The 15696-nt window shown below is 48.1% G+C and overlaps 1 protein-coding gene across 5 annotated transcripts in view; it reads left to right on the forward strand.

The window, feature by feature from the left end:
- Positions 1-15696, forward strand: part of AFF3 (ALF transcription elongation factor 3) — a 598192-nt gene that overhangs the window by 563054 nt on the left and 19442 nt on the right. For all 5 annotated transcript variants that reach the window (XM_051842640.2, XM_051842639.2, XM_051842642.2 and 2 more), the window contains 2 exons: positions 1570-1694; positions 11727-11790. In XM_051842640.2, coding sequence (XP_051698600.2) covers positions 1570-1694; positions 11727-11790 — 189 coding nt within the window. The remainder of the gene's footprint in view (positions 1-1569; positions 1695-11726; positions 11791-15696) is intronic.

The raw sequence follows: 15696 nt of genomic DNA on the forward strand, positions 1-15696 counted from the left end.
ATTTTAGGAAGAACTTCGCAGTGTAACATCTGATCTTCCTGGTCAGAACAGGGGATTTAAAAAATCTCCTAAGAGCTGGCACCATGGCTCACTAGGCTAATCGTCTGCCTGCAGCACCAGCACCCCAGGTTCTAGTCCCGGTCGGGGGCCGGATTCTGTCCCGGTTGCCCCTCTTCCAGGCCAGCTCTCTGCTGTGGCCAGGGAGTGCAGTGGAGGATGGCCCAGGTGCTTGGGCCCTGCACCCCATGGGAGACCAGGAGAAGTACCTGGCTCCTGGCTTCAGATCAGCGTGGTGTGCCGGCCGCAGCGTGCCAGCCGCAGCAGCCATTGGAGGGTGAACCAACAGAAAAGGAAGACCTTTCTCTCTGTCTCTCTCTCTCACTGTCCACTCTGCCTGTCAAAAAGTAAAAAAAAAAAAAAAAAAAAAAAAAAAAAAAAAAAAAAAAGAATGTCAGCCTAACGATGGCATCTGTGTACCCTCAACGCAGTCAGCTCGCTTTTTCTAACCAAAGACACTTGCTCTTTGATCCATGCGTTAACGTACAGTAGGCGTCATGTGAATATTTGTAGCCCCAGGCCACGTCAAGTTTAAATTTCTCCACAGATGTACCTGTTCCTCTTTTCAGAAATTCCAAGGGGCTTCCTCTGGCTTTTTCTGTTTCTCACAGAAAGGCCGTGAGAACCAGGCAGTGATTTGTGGGCTCAGTGACTTTTTTTTTTTTTTTTTTTTTTTACCGGGGGGCAGTTCCAGTGCAGTGGCTGTGAGAACTTGCTTCGTGAATCGGCAGCCTCAGCATTGCCCCGGAAAGGGGTCAGAAATTCAGATTCTCAGGCCCCAGCCCAGGCCTGCTAACTCTAAAACCCTCAGGTGGGGCCCGGAAGCCAGTGTTTGAACCTGTGCTGGCGTGACTGTGACACACACACACCACAGGGCTCGGTGGCCCTGGTGAGACAGGACTGGGGACACACAGGGGCCTGGGTCCCAGCCCGTGGGCCCCCACCCACGGTGCTGCCTGGACTGGAGCAGGTTGCTAGGCCTCTCAGTTTCTGAACCTGTGAGACCCAGCATAGTAAGACTCCCCCTTGACACTGAGCACAGGAGCCCTCAGCTCACGCCCTGGGGTGCAGGTCCAAGCTGAGCATCTGAGAATCCAAATGCTCCAAAACTCGAAACGTATTCACCCCCGCCCCCAACACTATGCCACAGGTGGGCGATGCCACACCTGACCTCATGGGCCGGAGCCCAGTGCACATGAATGTGCACTGGACCTATGCTATAAACTTAACCTTCAGCTTCTATGTCTAGCCTTGGGCCCCTTTCCCAAGCTGTCTCACCTTGTAAATGCAAGTGTTCCATAACCCAGAGGAGTCCAACATTGGAAACACTTCTGGTCCCCAGCACTTTTGGATAAGGGAGTCTCAACCGGTACGAGTATTTCTTTGTATCTCGTAGAAACAAATGCACCCTTAACACAGAGATATTCTGTACAACCAAAGGTGTTCTGTTTAGTGGGCTGCTTCTCCGGCCTGTCAGCCAGTGTCTCAGACACACGTGTTTTTGTTGTTTAGAAAGCAGCTCACAGCTCCGAAAACATTCTCCTCCATGGCAAGACACGGCCACAGACAGAGCCTTGGTCCCCAGGATCCAATGGCCACAGGGACTGCAAGAGACAGAAGCTTGTCTTCGATGACATGTAAGTACTATTGTTTTGTGCGCGCGGTGAGGGGCAGGATAAAATGGAAGCACCGCAGGTAGAAGCATGGTGGGTACATCTGATTACAATGTGGCCATTTTCTGTTGTGGGACTTGGTGTCTTAAACACCCCTCTGAAAGGGAGTGGAAGCCTTACTTCAGAATGTACCCCAGTAAGTCCTAGTGGGGTTTTTGGACACATAGAAAGAACAGCAAGTGCTAATAGGGCTGGCATCCAGAGTGTCAAGAGGCTGAGAATATTTGGGGGACAGGCATTTGGCACAGAGGTGATGTCACGGCATCCAGTATCAGGATGCTGGTTCGAGTCCCAGCTGCTCCACTTTTGATCCAGCTTCCGGCTGACGCACACTCTAGGAGGCAACAGGAAGTGGCTCAAATGCTGAGTCCCTGCCACCCACGTGGGAGACCAGGTAGAGTTCTGACTCCTGGCCTCGGCTTGGCCCAGCCCTGGATGTTGTATACATTTGGGAGGTGAACCAGCAAATGAAAGATCTCTCTCCGTATCCCTCCCTCCCTACCCACCCTGTGTCTGTCTGTGTGTGTGTGTGTGTATGTCTCTCTCTCTCCCTCTCTCTCATTTCAAATAAAATGAAAACAAATTAGGGAAAAATGAAAGCTCATCCCATAAATGCAAACAGCCTTAATGAGTCTTAGATTTCTAAGTATCTGTATTGTGGCCTATTGACACTTTTATTCTATCTGAAAGAGAAGCATTTTTTGGCTTTGTAAATTATAATAAGCAAAAAAAAAATAATGATTCAATGATTCACTCCTAAAAGTTTTTTTTTCCTTCCAAAATGAGATATTCTTCATAATAATATAACTGATTCTCATATGGGAAAAAAAAACCCTGTTATCTTTTATCTTTCCCCCACTCTAGCATGGAAGTCTGGGTGTAGGTCATTCCTAGTAACGTTTTCAAAGCAGGAAGATCAGCAGAAGAAGAGGTGTAAAAATAACACCCTGGACCACTCTTGAGAAACTGGCAACAACAGATGATAAAATGATGCTGACAATATTTAGGCTGTCAAAGGGAAAAAAAAGTGTCCAGGACAGCATGGAAGGCAGAAGATGGAGTTTCAGAGGTCCAGGTTCCGTCCTGTTCAGGGAGCATCGAGTGTGGGTCCCTGGGAGGCAGGAAACAGGAGTCCCCGCCCCGGGGATGAGAGCGCCCGCCCTCTAGTGGCCTGCAGCGGGGCCACACTGCTAAACACTGACCCCCACTGAAAGCTGGAAAATAGGATGGTTCTAAAGACTTCAAGTCCCAGCTTCCCAAAAATGAGAGTATTTCAGTTTGTGGAAAATCAGAATTAAAAGAAGTTTACTTTAGTGCAACAAACGTGAAACATCCACGCCTAGTTTTGGTACTGATAGACATTTCTAGGACCATCTGGAAGACCTTTGTGATAGCCCCGCCCCTGACACACCTCCTGGGGGGGGGATGCCTAAGATACACAGATGACAGCGGGAGAAGGAGGGACCCATCCATCCTCACCTCCTGCATCTCCACCTCCCTCCCTGACCTCACCCGGGGCGCAGGTGCGGTCTGTCCATCTCTGCCGACTCCGCTGAGGAGTGAGAGTACTAAGGCGTGGTTCCAAGTAGTCCTTGGACATGGGTGAGCTCATTAGGGTGCAGAATTTGAGGGCGGAAAGCCAAAACCACATTTTTTGTCTGTTTGTTTCCTTTAATGAACATATTCCAGGATAATTGGATTTCGGAAAGTTCAAGGGTGGCCCAGGAGGACATGTGTTGTCCTCCACTTCCCATGGCTGCTGCAGCTGGACCACACACCCCACCCCACAGGCTCCTGGCCCTCACCCCCTCCCCTCCTTCATCTTCCCCACCACCCCAGAAGCAGTGGGGGGGGGGGGGGTAATTAATCCCCAGGGAGGGCTTGGAATGAGCGCAGAATCACTTGGCCAGCTGCATTTGTGATATTAGGGTTAGGTAGTGGGGGTTAAAGACGCTTCTAGAAATGCCAAGGGGGAGCTTGTATTTGGAAGCCCAAACCTCCCTAACCCTGTGACCAAGCAGAGGGGGCTCAAACCCCGCAACTTCAGTGGATGGTTTGAAGAGCTTGGTGTATTGAAAAGAAAAGAAAACCAGTGCATGGAAAAACGAGATGCAGTTTCTAGGCTGTGGATCTGAGAGCTCAGTGAGAAGCAGCCGCAGCGACATGGGTGTAATCCCATCTGCAGGTCTCGGGCCATTCCCTAAAAGACACGTTTCTCAGCATGCTGGGCTGAGCCTGCCGTAAGTGCATCACTCTCCATATCAGCGAATCTCGGTGTCATTGGTTCTCTCCATTAGCAATACAGATAATGTGTTTTTTCCTGGCTGACAGCTATAATAAAATTGTTTCTCCGTGTATGGATCTAGATAAAAGAGAAAAGCGCTCTCACAGTTCCATCATATGGAGAGAGAGCTGCTTCCCGGTGCCCTGCATCCCAGTCGATTGGAAATTGGTCACAGTTAAGAGAAACAACTCGGGGAGACCCTCAACCATTGCGCTGAAAAAGTTGTGGGAAAATCCTGCAAAACTGGGCATAGTCTCTTCCCTTCTTTTTTTTTTAAGATTTTATTTATTTATTTGAAAGCCAGAGTTACACAGAGGAGAGGCAGAGAGAGAGAGAGAGAGAGGTCTTCCATCTGATGGTTCACTCCAGGATTGGCCGCAACAGCCAGAGCTGCACCAATCCGAAGGCAGGAGCCAGGAGCTTCTTCCGGGTCTCCCATGTGGATGCAGGGGCCCAAGGACTTGGGCCATCCTCCACTGCTTTTCCAGGCCATAGCAGAGAGCTGAATCAGAAGTGGAACAGCCGGATCTTGAACCAGTGCCCTTATGGGATGCCAGCGCTTCAGGCCAGGGCATTAACCCGCTGTGCCACAGTGCCAGCCCCCAGTATCTTCCTTTAGACAATAAAACTAAGCTATCCTCAAGAGGCCAGAGTGGCCTAAAATCCTGCAAAATGTCTCCAAGCTTCAGTTGGTGGGTACTGAGCACAAACTAGGTGCCGGGAGACGGGGCCAGAGCCAAGATCAGTTACTTCACAGTTGTTTACAGCAGAGAGGCGGCCCTTGTCTGATGGCCCAAGGAAAATTTCCTGGGATCAGTAAATTTCAACCACCCTATGCCCTCCCCCCGCCCTTCATCCCAGTCTCAGCACCCCCCCACCTCACCCCTCCCCCAGTCTAACCCAGCTTCCCCGGCAGCGACACTTTGTCAGAGGAGAATCTGGGCTCCTGTCACTTCTCTTCCCTTCTCCTTCCCGAGGGTGTCAACACGCAGTGGCGTTAGCAGAGAGGCCACTGGGGGAAGGCAGGACCAGATAATTAGCCCCAGAATAATTTAGACTTGATGGAAATCTGGTTACAGTGCTCCAACAAGTAACAGATGCCATCCTGTCATTTCATTTTTCAAACGGCATCATGTCATTGTGTTGTTTTTTTTTTTTTTTAAGTAAACCCATCTTTTTGTATTATAAATACTCGTTAATGACTCGGTAAACACGCGGTCCCGACAACAGCTGAATCCAGTGGGCGCTCAGTCACAAGTGCTGAATGAGCCGGGCTGAAGTATAAATAGCATTCCCAGGGTGGGCTGCCTGCGCGTTCCTCTGTTCTTATACTAGGAGAGTACTTGTACTACTGTCAGCTTCCAAACCTCTTTTCCTGCGTTCCTGACCAAGCACAACCAGTATTGTGCCTTTTGGGTGCAGACGGGGAGTGAAGGGAATAGCACTCATTTTAAAAATGTGACCCAGGGGGTCGGCGCCATGGCTTATTTGGTTAATCCTCCACCTGCGGCACCAGCATCCCATATGGGTGCCGGGTTCTAGTCCTGGTTGCTCCTCTTCCAGTCCAGCTCTCTGCTGTGGCCCGGGAGGGCAGTGGAGGATGGCCCAGGTGCTTGGGCCCTGCACCCCATGGGAGACCAGGAGGAAGCACCTGGCTCCTGCCTTTGGATCGGCGCAGCGCTGGCCATAGCGGCCATTTGGGGGGTGAACCAATGGAAGGAAGACTTTTCTCTCTGTCGGTCTCCTTCTCATTGTCTAACTTTGCCTGTCAAATAAAAAAAGAAATGTGACCCAGGTCAGTGTGGTGGTGTGGAGTTGCGGGCTCAGATTGGTGGCAGTGGGACTGCGCGTGTCCCCCCCCCAACCCACTCCCACCCCAACCCATGGCATCTAGCAGATGCACAACACTGTTAAGGTGGCGCTGGTGTGATTACCAAACTTTGGTTTGGAGGGGAAAAAAAAACTTGTAAGAATCTATGTCAATGAGTGACAGCACTTGATCCAGCTCCGAGCCTGGAAATTGATCCCATGAGTGCGAAGCCACAAGCCGTATATGACTGGTGTCATAATTAGTGACAGGGAGTTCTTGACCAGGAGAAATGGAGAGGGAGCGAGTGTTTTGTGAATGCCTTGATGCGGAAGTCCTGAGCAGTGACATCCTTAGCCGGAGAAGGAAGCGCCTTGTTCCCACCAGCTGACTGCTGTGTTGAGAAGCCAGAGAGCTCCCTGTGCCAGGGCTGCCCACTGCTCACTGTCAGTCACCGTCAGCCCCTGTGCAGCCGAGCCACCAAACACGCCATCTGTCCCCGTGACACCAAGGAGCCCAGCCTCCTGATCTCCCGACGATGACAACAACGCCGAGAAGAGACTCCTCCATCAGCCACGAGACGCCGGGGGCCAGGGCTTGGGAAGCGTGGCCTGGAGTGGGCATTTGTAATGCAGTTATGTACAGCAGTCTCCTAGCTAAAAGGAGTTTAATTTATAGAGGATGGGAAGATTCCTGAGTGTGAAAAGGTCAGCTCTCTTGGCGGTATGATTTGGTCAGAGGACACGGACCAAAATCCCTGCATAGGCGTCCGAGAGCCAGGCTGGCGCCCCCAGCCCGGGGAGGGCCCAGGCCTTGTTCTGAGAGTCTCCCCTTCCCAGCCCCTTCAGACCTGGACCCCACCGTGTGCTTTTCCCCAGGGGACCCTTAGCAAGCCTTTCTTATCTATGCACTTGTTTCCATCATGAAATCTTTGTCTTGCGGCCGGGGCCTTATTCTGTTCAAACCAAAGAAAGCAAGAAAGAAAAATCAAGAAGGGGTCTTGGCTGGCAGGGCACAAGGACATTCACTTCTCCCTGAGTGAAGTCTGAGTTTTTCAGGGGTTTGTAAAAATTAACTTGAAATGTCTCACCCGGAGAAGAACAGTCTAATTGGGCATGACCGAGGGAATGGACGGGATGTCTACAGAAGCCCAGGGTCTGTGAGAATCACAGTGAACCACTCCCCCTGCCTCTGAGTGGCGAGGGTCCAGGGACTCCGGGGCCCCAACCAGTATCAGTGTTGGGAAAACCAAAGCTGTGTTTGAATCCTTGCTGCCTGAACGCAATCCATCTGCTTCCACGCCGAGTACCTGCAAGCCAGCACCAGCACCCAGGACCTCTGATCTGAGTTCCGCCATCACTCTTCCAGTTACCTCTCTACCTTTCAAACAAATGAAATGAGTTAAAAAAATTTTTTAAAGAATGACTTCTTACGTGTATGTATTTTTTAATAGTATAAAAATGTGGGGAAAAATACTTCAAAAAAAAAAAAAACAGAATGACTTCTTATACATCCTACTATAGGAAATTTGAAAAAGCTTGTGGAAAATGAAATTAACATATGAGTTTATTTTGCTGCTAAAACATATTTGTTGAAATCTGGGCAGACATTCTGCACAGCACTTAAGGTGCCTCTTTGGATACCTGCATCCTGTACCAGAATGCATGGGCTCCACTCCCAATTCCAGCTTCCTGCCAGTGCAGGCCCTGGGAGGCAGCAGGAGATGGCTCAAGTAGCTGGATCCTTGCTACCCACATAGACTGGATTGAGATCCGGGCTCCTGGTTTCAGCCTGGCCCAACTCTGGCTCTTGCAAGCATTTGAGGAATAAATCATCAGATGGGAGATTCTTCTCTCTCTCTCTCTCTCTCTCTCTCTCTCTCTCTCTCTCTCTCGCACACACACACACACACACACACATATCTATATCTCTATCTTCATGCATAGTTTCTTCATGATGCGCGTTTTCTATGAACTCTTTAAAGACTCCATACCTCCAAGTTTGGACAAGGTGAAACCTCCTGGATTCACAAGACAACATCAGACCCATCATCCAAGGACGATGGATTCACCTGGAGTACCGTTAACTACGTGCTGATTGGGATTTCAGTTTCCCCCCCAAAAAAAATCCAGGAGTCCATGGCGCCCAGGAAGCTGTTTGCTCAGACGCACAGAGCCGTCTCATCCTGCTAGTTTTCACAAAACAGGCTGGCTCTCACAGACAGAGGTGGGAAATACAGAAAGGAGCCCGCCAGCCTCTCCCTGGGAGCCCATCCCGCTCCATCACAGCCACAGAGCAGAACAAAGAGCCTGGTTGCCTCAGTACTCCCAGGCGGAAGAGATGCTGGGGAGCCTGCACCCTTTTGCTCAGAACCAAGGCCGTTTGTAGGTGGGAGTTGTGGGCAAGGGGACGAAAAGAAACCTTTGCTTCCAATCCAGTGTTCTGATGGCTTTTGTTGCAGACAGCTCTTGTGACAAAGATACAGGTGGTGAAGGTGTGGCCTTGAGATCACTCAAGCCCCATTCCCTAAGAGCCCAAGATACAGAGCCAGAAAGGTGTATGAAGTGTAATTGAACATTTATTAGTTTCATTCATATTTCATCCTGAAGTGCCAGCACTGTGCAAAACAATGTGAGTGAAGGATTTTATTACAGACAAAAAAAAATAGCTCTAGGTTTTCTACTTAAAAAAAAAGTAAGGTAGAGTGGAAAACATGTTCACAAAACTGAGTTAATAGGGTTTTATGTTGGCATGTTTGCTGAATTACATTCCGTGACTGCCGCAGTGGTAACAAGTTTGCTCTTCCTTCTGACTCGCATGTCGCTGTGGGAAATGATGTGTTCACGGTAGCCTGCATCCGTGCAGTGCTGGCCAAGCTGGGGAGTGTCCCTTGGGTCCCAATGGCTTTGTAATGGTCTAATCTAGGAGCGTGGCATTAGGTAGCACTGAAAGCAGAAAATGAGCCCACCAGGCACTCGTCAGTGGCTTAGTGGAGTGAGCCCTCCGTTACAGGCACAGAATTCTAACAATATGTTCGTAAATGACCACCAGATGCTACCTTTTCCTTCCTTCCGGTCTCAGGTTACTATTGGAACTGCTGTGATGGAGACAGAAAATGAGATGTCACATAGCCAGGTGCGCTGCTGTGAGAGTTTGTGACTCAGCCTTCATATCAGGTTTAAAAAAAGGCATGCAAATGCCGCAGCTGAAAGCAACCCTGATTAAAGAACCCGCGTTAGGGTTCACGAGCCCCTGCCATCCACGAGGGTGACTTAAAAGGCTAGTGAGAGCTAAAATGCCATGGCTTATTACCAAGAGAATCCTTTCGTGAAAACGAAATGCGTTTGAAATGACAATCTATTAGTGGCAAGGTCTACAGAACAGGGCAAGCAAAAAAAAAAAAAAAAAAAAAATGACCCAACTTCTATAGTAGAGCGTGGAGCAGATAATGATGTGGAGAATTTCAAGTTGCCATGGAGACACTCTCTGGCTCATTGGTCGCGTTGCTGCCCCCGTCGGAAAGAAGCACTCTTTGCTGAGCTCAGAACGAATCCAGTGCCGTTCACGGGGCGCGCAAAGGCGGCACTCGGTGAGCACACGATGAGCACGCCGCAGGACGTCCCAGGCTCGGAAGAGCTTGAGCAGAGCTTCTGTGATGGGCATGGCGAGTTGGCGGGATAGCAAGGAAACGGGCCTGCTTGTAGTTTTGAAGGTCCTTGATCAATAAGTGATATGGTTAAGCAGCAGGATTGTTGGGGACCTCAACTGAGATTTGGCCGCCTGGACCCTGGAGACTGATCTGACATCTGTGAGAAGGATGGCGTTGGAGCAGAAGCTGCAAACATTGCTCAGGACCGATTGTGGAGGCAGGCAGAGTAGAAGCCAGTGAAGAAGGGCTTGGGGGTAGATGTGGCCGTGGAGAAAACAGAAGAATAAAGGCAAAACAAAAAAAATCACAAGCACTTGGCAACAGGAAGAGATGTATAAATTGACCCAAATTCCTCTCCCGAATGGACAGACTGCAGGCCCCATCTGAAGCTGAGAGTCAGATCTGGGCTGTGCTGGAGATGGGCCTGTGCTTCCGCACTGGGCTGTGACGCAGAGGTGCAACCCAGGCATTCCGTGCAGCAGCCGAGATGCCGCTCGGGACGACCGCATCCCCTGTCACAGTGCTCGTTAGAGTCCCAGCTCCGCCTGCTCACCCCGGCCTGCAGCTAACACAGACTCTGGGCCGTGGCAGTGGTGGTTCAAACCCATAGGACACTCGAGAATGAGAGTGATGCTTATGTGAATTGTAGACTCGGGCGATGATGGTGTATCCATGTGGGTTCTTTGATTGTAACAAATGCACCTCTCTGGTGCAGGAGGTTGATGGGGGCAGGTTTATGAGAACTCTGCATTTTCTACTCAATATGGTTAGGAATTTGAAGCACTAAAAAATGAACCTTATTACCCAAAAAAAAAAAAAAAAAAAAGGCAACGATAACAGTGAAATGAATGGAAAGTGCCAGATTTGGAATCCAAGACAACTTAGTCAACATCTGGGTACAGATGGAAAAAAACACCCTGGAACTCTACCCGGGTCTCTCATGTGGGTCCTGGGGCTCAAGCACTCGGGCCATCTCCTGATACTTTCACAGATGCACGAGCAGGAAGCCGGATCGAAAGTGGAGCAGTGGGCACTCAAACTGGGTGCTCATAGAAGATGCCAGTGTTTGCAAGTGGTGGCTTAACCTGCCATGCCACAGTGCCGGCTGCTGTGCTGAGGTTTTGACTTGAAATGAATTATTGGCTTTGATTCTGATTTGCTTATTTGTTTGATTAAGCACAATGCCATTGTTAGAGTTTGCCTTGTTTTTCTAAGCATTTGTATCTCTTTGGATAAAGGGATGCTCTGACTACCCAGCATTATAGTAAGGTGAAGACCCATTAGTAATAAGGCTATTCAAAATAAGCAAGCCACAGTAGGTCAAACAGTCTGCAATTAGTGTCATTAATTGCCTTGGCTCCTGTTGGATATTCATGCGTGGGTCAAGTTTTTGATTACGTAAAGACCCATAATACAAAAATAGTTTATGCTGATGGCACCTAAAAGATGTAGCTTTTTTTAAAAAGCAATCCATCAGACTACTCATTTAAAGATGTTGTCTGGTGAGTAGCTTAGTATGAGTTGGGGTCATCACACACACACACACACACACACACACACACACTCAGATCAGTCTCTGGATAAATTACCTTCATCTCCCAAAAGAGCACTGGCCAGGGTTGTTGCTTTAATGATGCACACGTCTGCTGTTAATGTTTACCAGGCAGCTAATCAGCACTCAGGAGAATACACGCTGTGTTTGCGTTGTTACAAGGTAGATATCATTTGACAATTAACTTCATTACGACTGCATTGTAATCACACACCGTTACTCACTGTGCAGGTTGAAAATAATTAAATAAATATCCATAAAATGCTAGTTGCCGTTCATGCATGGAGATGACACTCTCATAAGGATACACTCTCACTCAACTACAGCCACCCAGTTATTACAAGACATAGTTACCGGCTTTACAGTAAAAGGAGGTTGTTTTGTGTAAACATCGTGTGAAATAAAGCTTCTTACCTGGTTTCACTTGTTTCCTTAGCTGTACTATCAAAAAACAATCACAAAGTAGACACTGGAGGGCCATGTTAAAGCCTCTGTAAAAGGGGATTGCATGTATTGAGTGTGTTTTGAATTGTTAAGAGAAAAATATGTAGTATTTTACATATAGGCAGTAATGTTGGAAATGCAAAAAAGTTGATTCCATATTGAGCAGAGCTTTTCAATTGTGCTTTAAGTTTGAAAGGAAAATATTTCCTAAATATCTCGTGCTTAAGCAATAATGACATTTAATCTCATTCTCCTTGTAGGCCTCGCAGTGCCGATTATTTTATGCAGGAAGCTAAACGGATGAAACATAAAGCAGATGCAATGGTAAGATCTTCCGAACTCTGTGCTGAAGCTCCATCACGGGGGCAATAGAGCTGGGTAATTATAAAATCTATTACAAGGATGGCTGGGTCTGTTAAATGGAGAAATGTTTGTACAATCAACCGCTCATCGCCCAATAAATTGTGACTTCAACCAACAATGCCTGACTAGGAGAAAGCCCTGGATAAATGAGTATTTCAATTTAGTCTGGTTTGAAGAGTCACTAGAGCCAATGGACTCAATGGGTGGTAGTATTCTTTTCCTTTAAAAAAAAAAAAAGAAAATCTAAAAGTGGACATTTAGCCTAGTGATTAACATGCTGGTTAAGATGCCTCTATCCCAGGGACCACACTGTGTTGTAGTAAGTTAAGCCTATACCTGCATCCCATGTGGACACCAGTTCATGTCCCAGCTGGTCTTCTTTCAATCCAGCTCTCTGCTATGGCCTGGGAAAGCAGTAGAAGATGGCCCAAGTGCTTGGGGCCCTGCACCTATGTGGGAGACCTGGAAGAAGCTCCTGGCTCCTGGCTTCAGATTAACTCAGTTCCAGCTGTTGCAGCCATTTGGGAAGTGAACCAGCAGATGGAAGACCTTCCTCTCTGCCTCTCCCTCTGTCTCTTATTCTATCTTTCAAATAAATAAATAAAATCTAAAAAAAAAAAAAATGCCTGTGTCCCATAAGGGAGGACCTGGGTTCACTGTCTGACTTCATCTCAAGACTCTAGCTTCCTGGGAAGATGACTTAAGTAATTTAGTTCCTGCCATCCATGTGGGAGCCCTGGATTGAATTTCTGGCTCTAGCCATTGCGGACATTCAGGGAGTAGAGCAGCAGATGAGGGAGCTCACTCGCTCGCTCTCTCTCTCTCTCTCTCTCTGCCTGCCTCCCTCCATCCTTCCGTCCTCTGTCTCTCCCTCTCTCCCTCTTAGATAAACAGATAGATTTTAAAAATTTGTTTATGTATTTATTTTGAAAGTCAGAATCACAGAGAGAGTGGGAGAGACAGAGATCTTCCATCCACTGGTTCACTCCCCGGATGGCCATAATGCTGGACCGTGCTGAAGCCAGGAGCCAGGATCTTCTTCCAGGTCTCCTACATGTGTGCAAGGGCCCAAGTACTTGGGCCACCTTCCGCTGCTTTCCCAGGTGCATTGGCTGGGAACTGGATTGGAAGTAGAGTAACCAGGACTCGAATTGGTGCCCACATGGCATGCCAGTGGTGCAGGTGGTGGCTTTACCCACTACACCACAATGCCAGCCTGGTAGATTATTATTTTAAATCTAGATTTGTATTTTTGTCTCTTGTTAACATGGCCGTCCTTTGGCTCAATCCCAAGATCAAGTTCTTTTCTCTGAAAGCCTCGTGTTCCTCGTGTGTATCTGGAAGAGGAAAGCTTGCTTTGAACTCAACAGCACGGAAACTGTTACCTGCATGGAGCACCCTAAAGTCACCAGCATTTGATATTTTCAATGAATAACTTGGCTTTCTTGGATAATCTCTTGCTTTAGAAAACTTGAAGCTTTCAAGCAAGAATAGACATTATAAGGTTTTTCCATCGTAATGTCTCATTCCAGGGGTCTCCTTCCTACCTTGTCATTCCAGTATCCATAAATGAGATCAGAAGGCTGGAGAGGAATAAGGCAGTAGGAATGACTTTCAGCATAGTATTGTCATTACTCCAGTGGTGAAGGTGTTGAAACCGTAACAGTACCACTCTCCCACTGTCATGCTTCCAACTTTGACTCGTACCACTATCAAGCTACATGGGGATGCAAGGGAAGTAACCGCTGAGTGTCAGAAAACACAGGCGCCGAGTGGGAGGGAGAGTAGTCCACACAGTCCCACAGCCTGATGGGGAGCACCGGTTCCCTGGAGAGGTGGGTGCTTGGCTCCTGTTGGAGAACAGGCCTGAAGTTCCGAGCACCATGAGCGTTTCTGCTCAAGCCCATCATCCAAGGTTTAACAGAACTATCCATTCAGGCCCACCTTTCCAATTTATTTCCCAGGAGCGAGACCCCTGGGCCGGCCAGACTGATCATGCGCCAGCCTCTACGCACGCCCTTGCTCATGCCAGCCAGCTTTGCACCTGCTAAATTCGCACTCACGCACATGCTCACACATGCTCTCTCACGCGGTCTCTGTCACTTTCATACCCCCAATCCAGCCAGTCACCCCAGGCCTCCCCAGCGTCATTTCCCGGTCTCCTCTCTGAGGCCTGTCTGGCGCCTCCATCACTTGCTCCCTTGCCACCACGTCATCTGCACTGGACTCCTCGCTGGTGTTTTGCAAGCTCTCCCCAGTCTCCTCTCTCCAAGCACGTTACATGTTCCTGGAAGGAGCTTTTTGTGTGGCAGGTGCACGTGAAGGGCTTCAGGAAATACTTATTAAATCAAGTCATCTCCTGAATCTGAAGATGTTAGCCAAAAAGCATTACTTTATAGCCTGCTTGACATGCCTAAGGTATTTTTAAAAATTTGATTTGCTCATGAAAAGGAGTTTTGCCCTCTTTCTCTTCTAAGGTGTCATCACTAATGAAACTTTGTTTTGCTTTTTTAGCAACAAGGCCAAGAGTAATAATTAGAGTATTGTGTCGCTGGTTTGGTTTGGTTTGATTTTTTTTTTGGTTGATGAATGAATTATTTAGAAATTGGAGTGATTTTTTTTTTTTTTTTTGCAGTCCGAAGTTAGAGTAATTAACCACAAAGAGTAGCAATGTATGGAACCAAGAATTATATATGTAAGTTTAGGTTTATGGAACTTAAGAATATAAAGCTGACGGCCGGCGCCGCGGCTCACTAGGCTAATCCTCCGCCTAGCGGCGCCGGCACACCGGGTTCTAGTCCCGGTCGGGGCGCCGGATTCTGTCCCGGTTGCCCCTCTTCCAGGCCAGCTCTCTGCTGTGGCCAGGGAGTGCAGTGGAGGATGGCCCAGGTGCTTGGGCCCTGCACCCCATGGGAGACCAGGAAAAGCACCTAGCTCCTGGCTCCTGCCATCGGATCAGCGCGGTGCGCCGGCCGCAGCGCGCCGGCCGCGGCGGCCATTGGAGGGTGAACCAACGGCAAAGGAAGACCTTTCTCTCTGTCTCTCTCTCTCACTATCCACTCTGCCTGTCAAAAAAAAAAAAAAAAAATATATATATATATATATATATATATATATAAAGCTGACTCACAATTGTCCTTTCTGATGTAGGGAAAAACTAACATAAATTTAGCCAGCTGTAGATGATCCAAAAATTATTTTTATTACTTGTTTTCAATGTGTGTGCCCCATTCTGGTAAACCAAAAACAGTGTCTTGACTTTTACCTCCTCCCCCCCACACACTTCACTCTCACTCTCAAGTGGGGGCCAGACTGTTAAGGGGAAAACACAAAGTGAAGGGGAAGGATATACAGATGTCATAAGTAAGACAAAAGATTCTAGCCAGGGCCCTGGACCAGCCAAAGTGGGAGATGCAAAAAAAATAAGTATGGAAACTCTTTCATGGAACCAGACCGTTCAACTTCCATGTATATTTAGCATAGCCTGGAGGGACATGGAGTCATTAGAAGTAGGAAAGCAGAAATGAGAGAAGCCATGACATTCTATGCTGTGTTGATTGGCCGTTGCAACCTAGATTTGGTATGATTCTGTATGTAACACTCGACTCACCTTAAACCAGCAACCAGTTGAGAAACAACTATAGAGAAGGAAGTGTAGTGCCCCATCCCCACCCATTATCCATGGGAGAAATGTTCCCAGCCATCCCCAGTGGATGGCTAAAACTGCTTTGTTAGGTATGTTTGCTCCATGATAAAGTTCAGTGTGTAAATTAGATACAATAAGATGGTAGCAACAGTAACTAATAAAATAGAACGTGTGTAACAATAGGCCATGATAAAAGTTATTTAAACGTGAGCCGGCGCCGT

The sequence above is a fragment of the Oryctolagus cuniculus genome, chromosome 2 (assembly GCF_964237555.1).
Source record: "Oryctolagus cuniculus chromosome 2, mOryCun1.1, whole genome shotgun sequence".
NCBI classification, from domain to species: Eukaryota; Metazoa; Chordata; class Mammalia; order Lagomorpha; family Leporidae; genus Oryctolagus; species Oryctolagus cuniculus.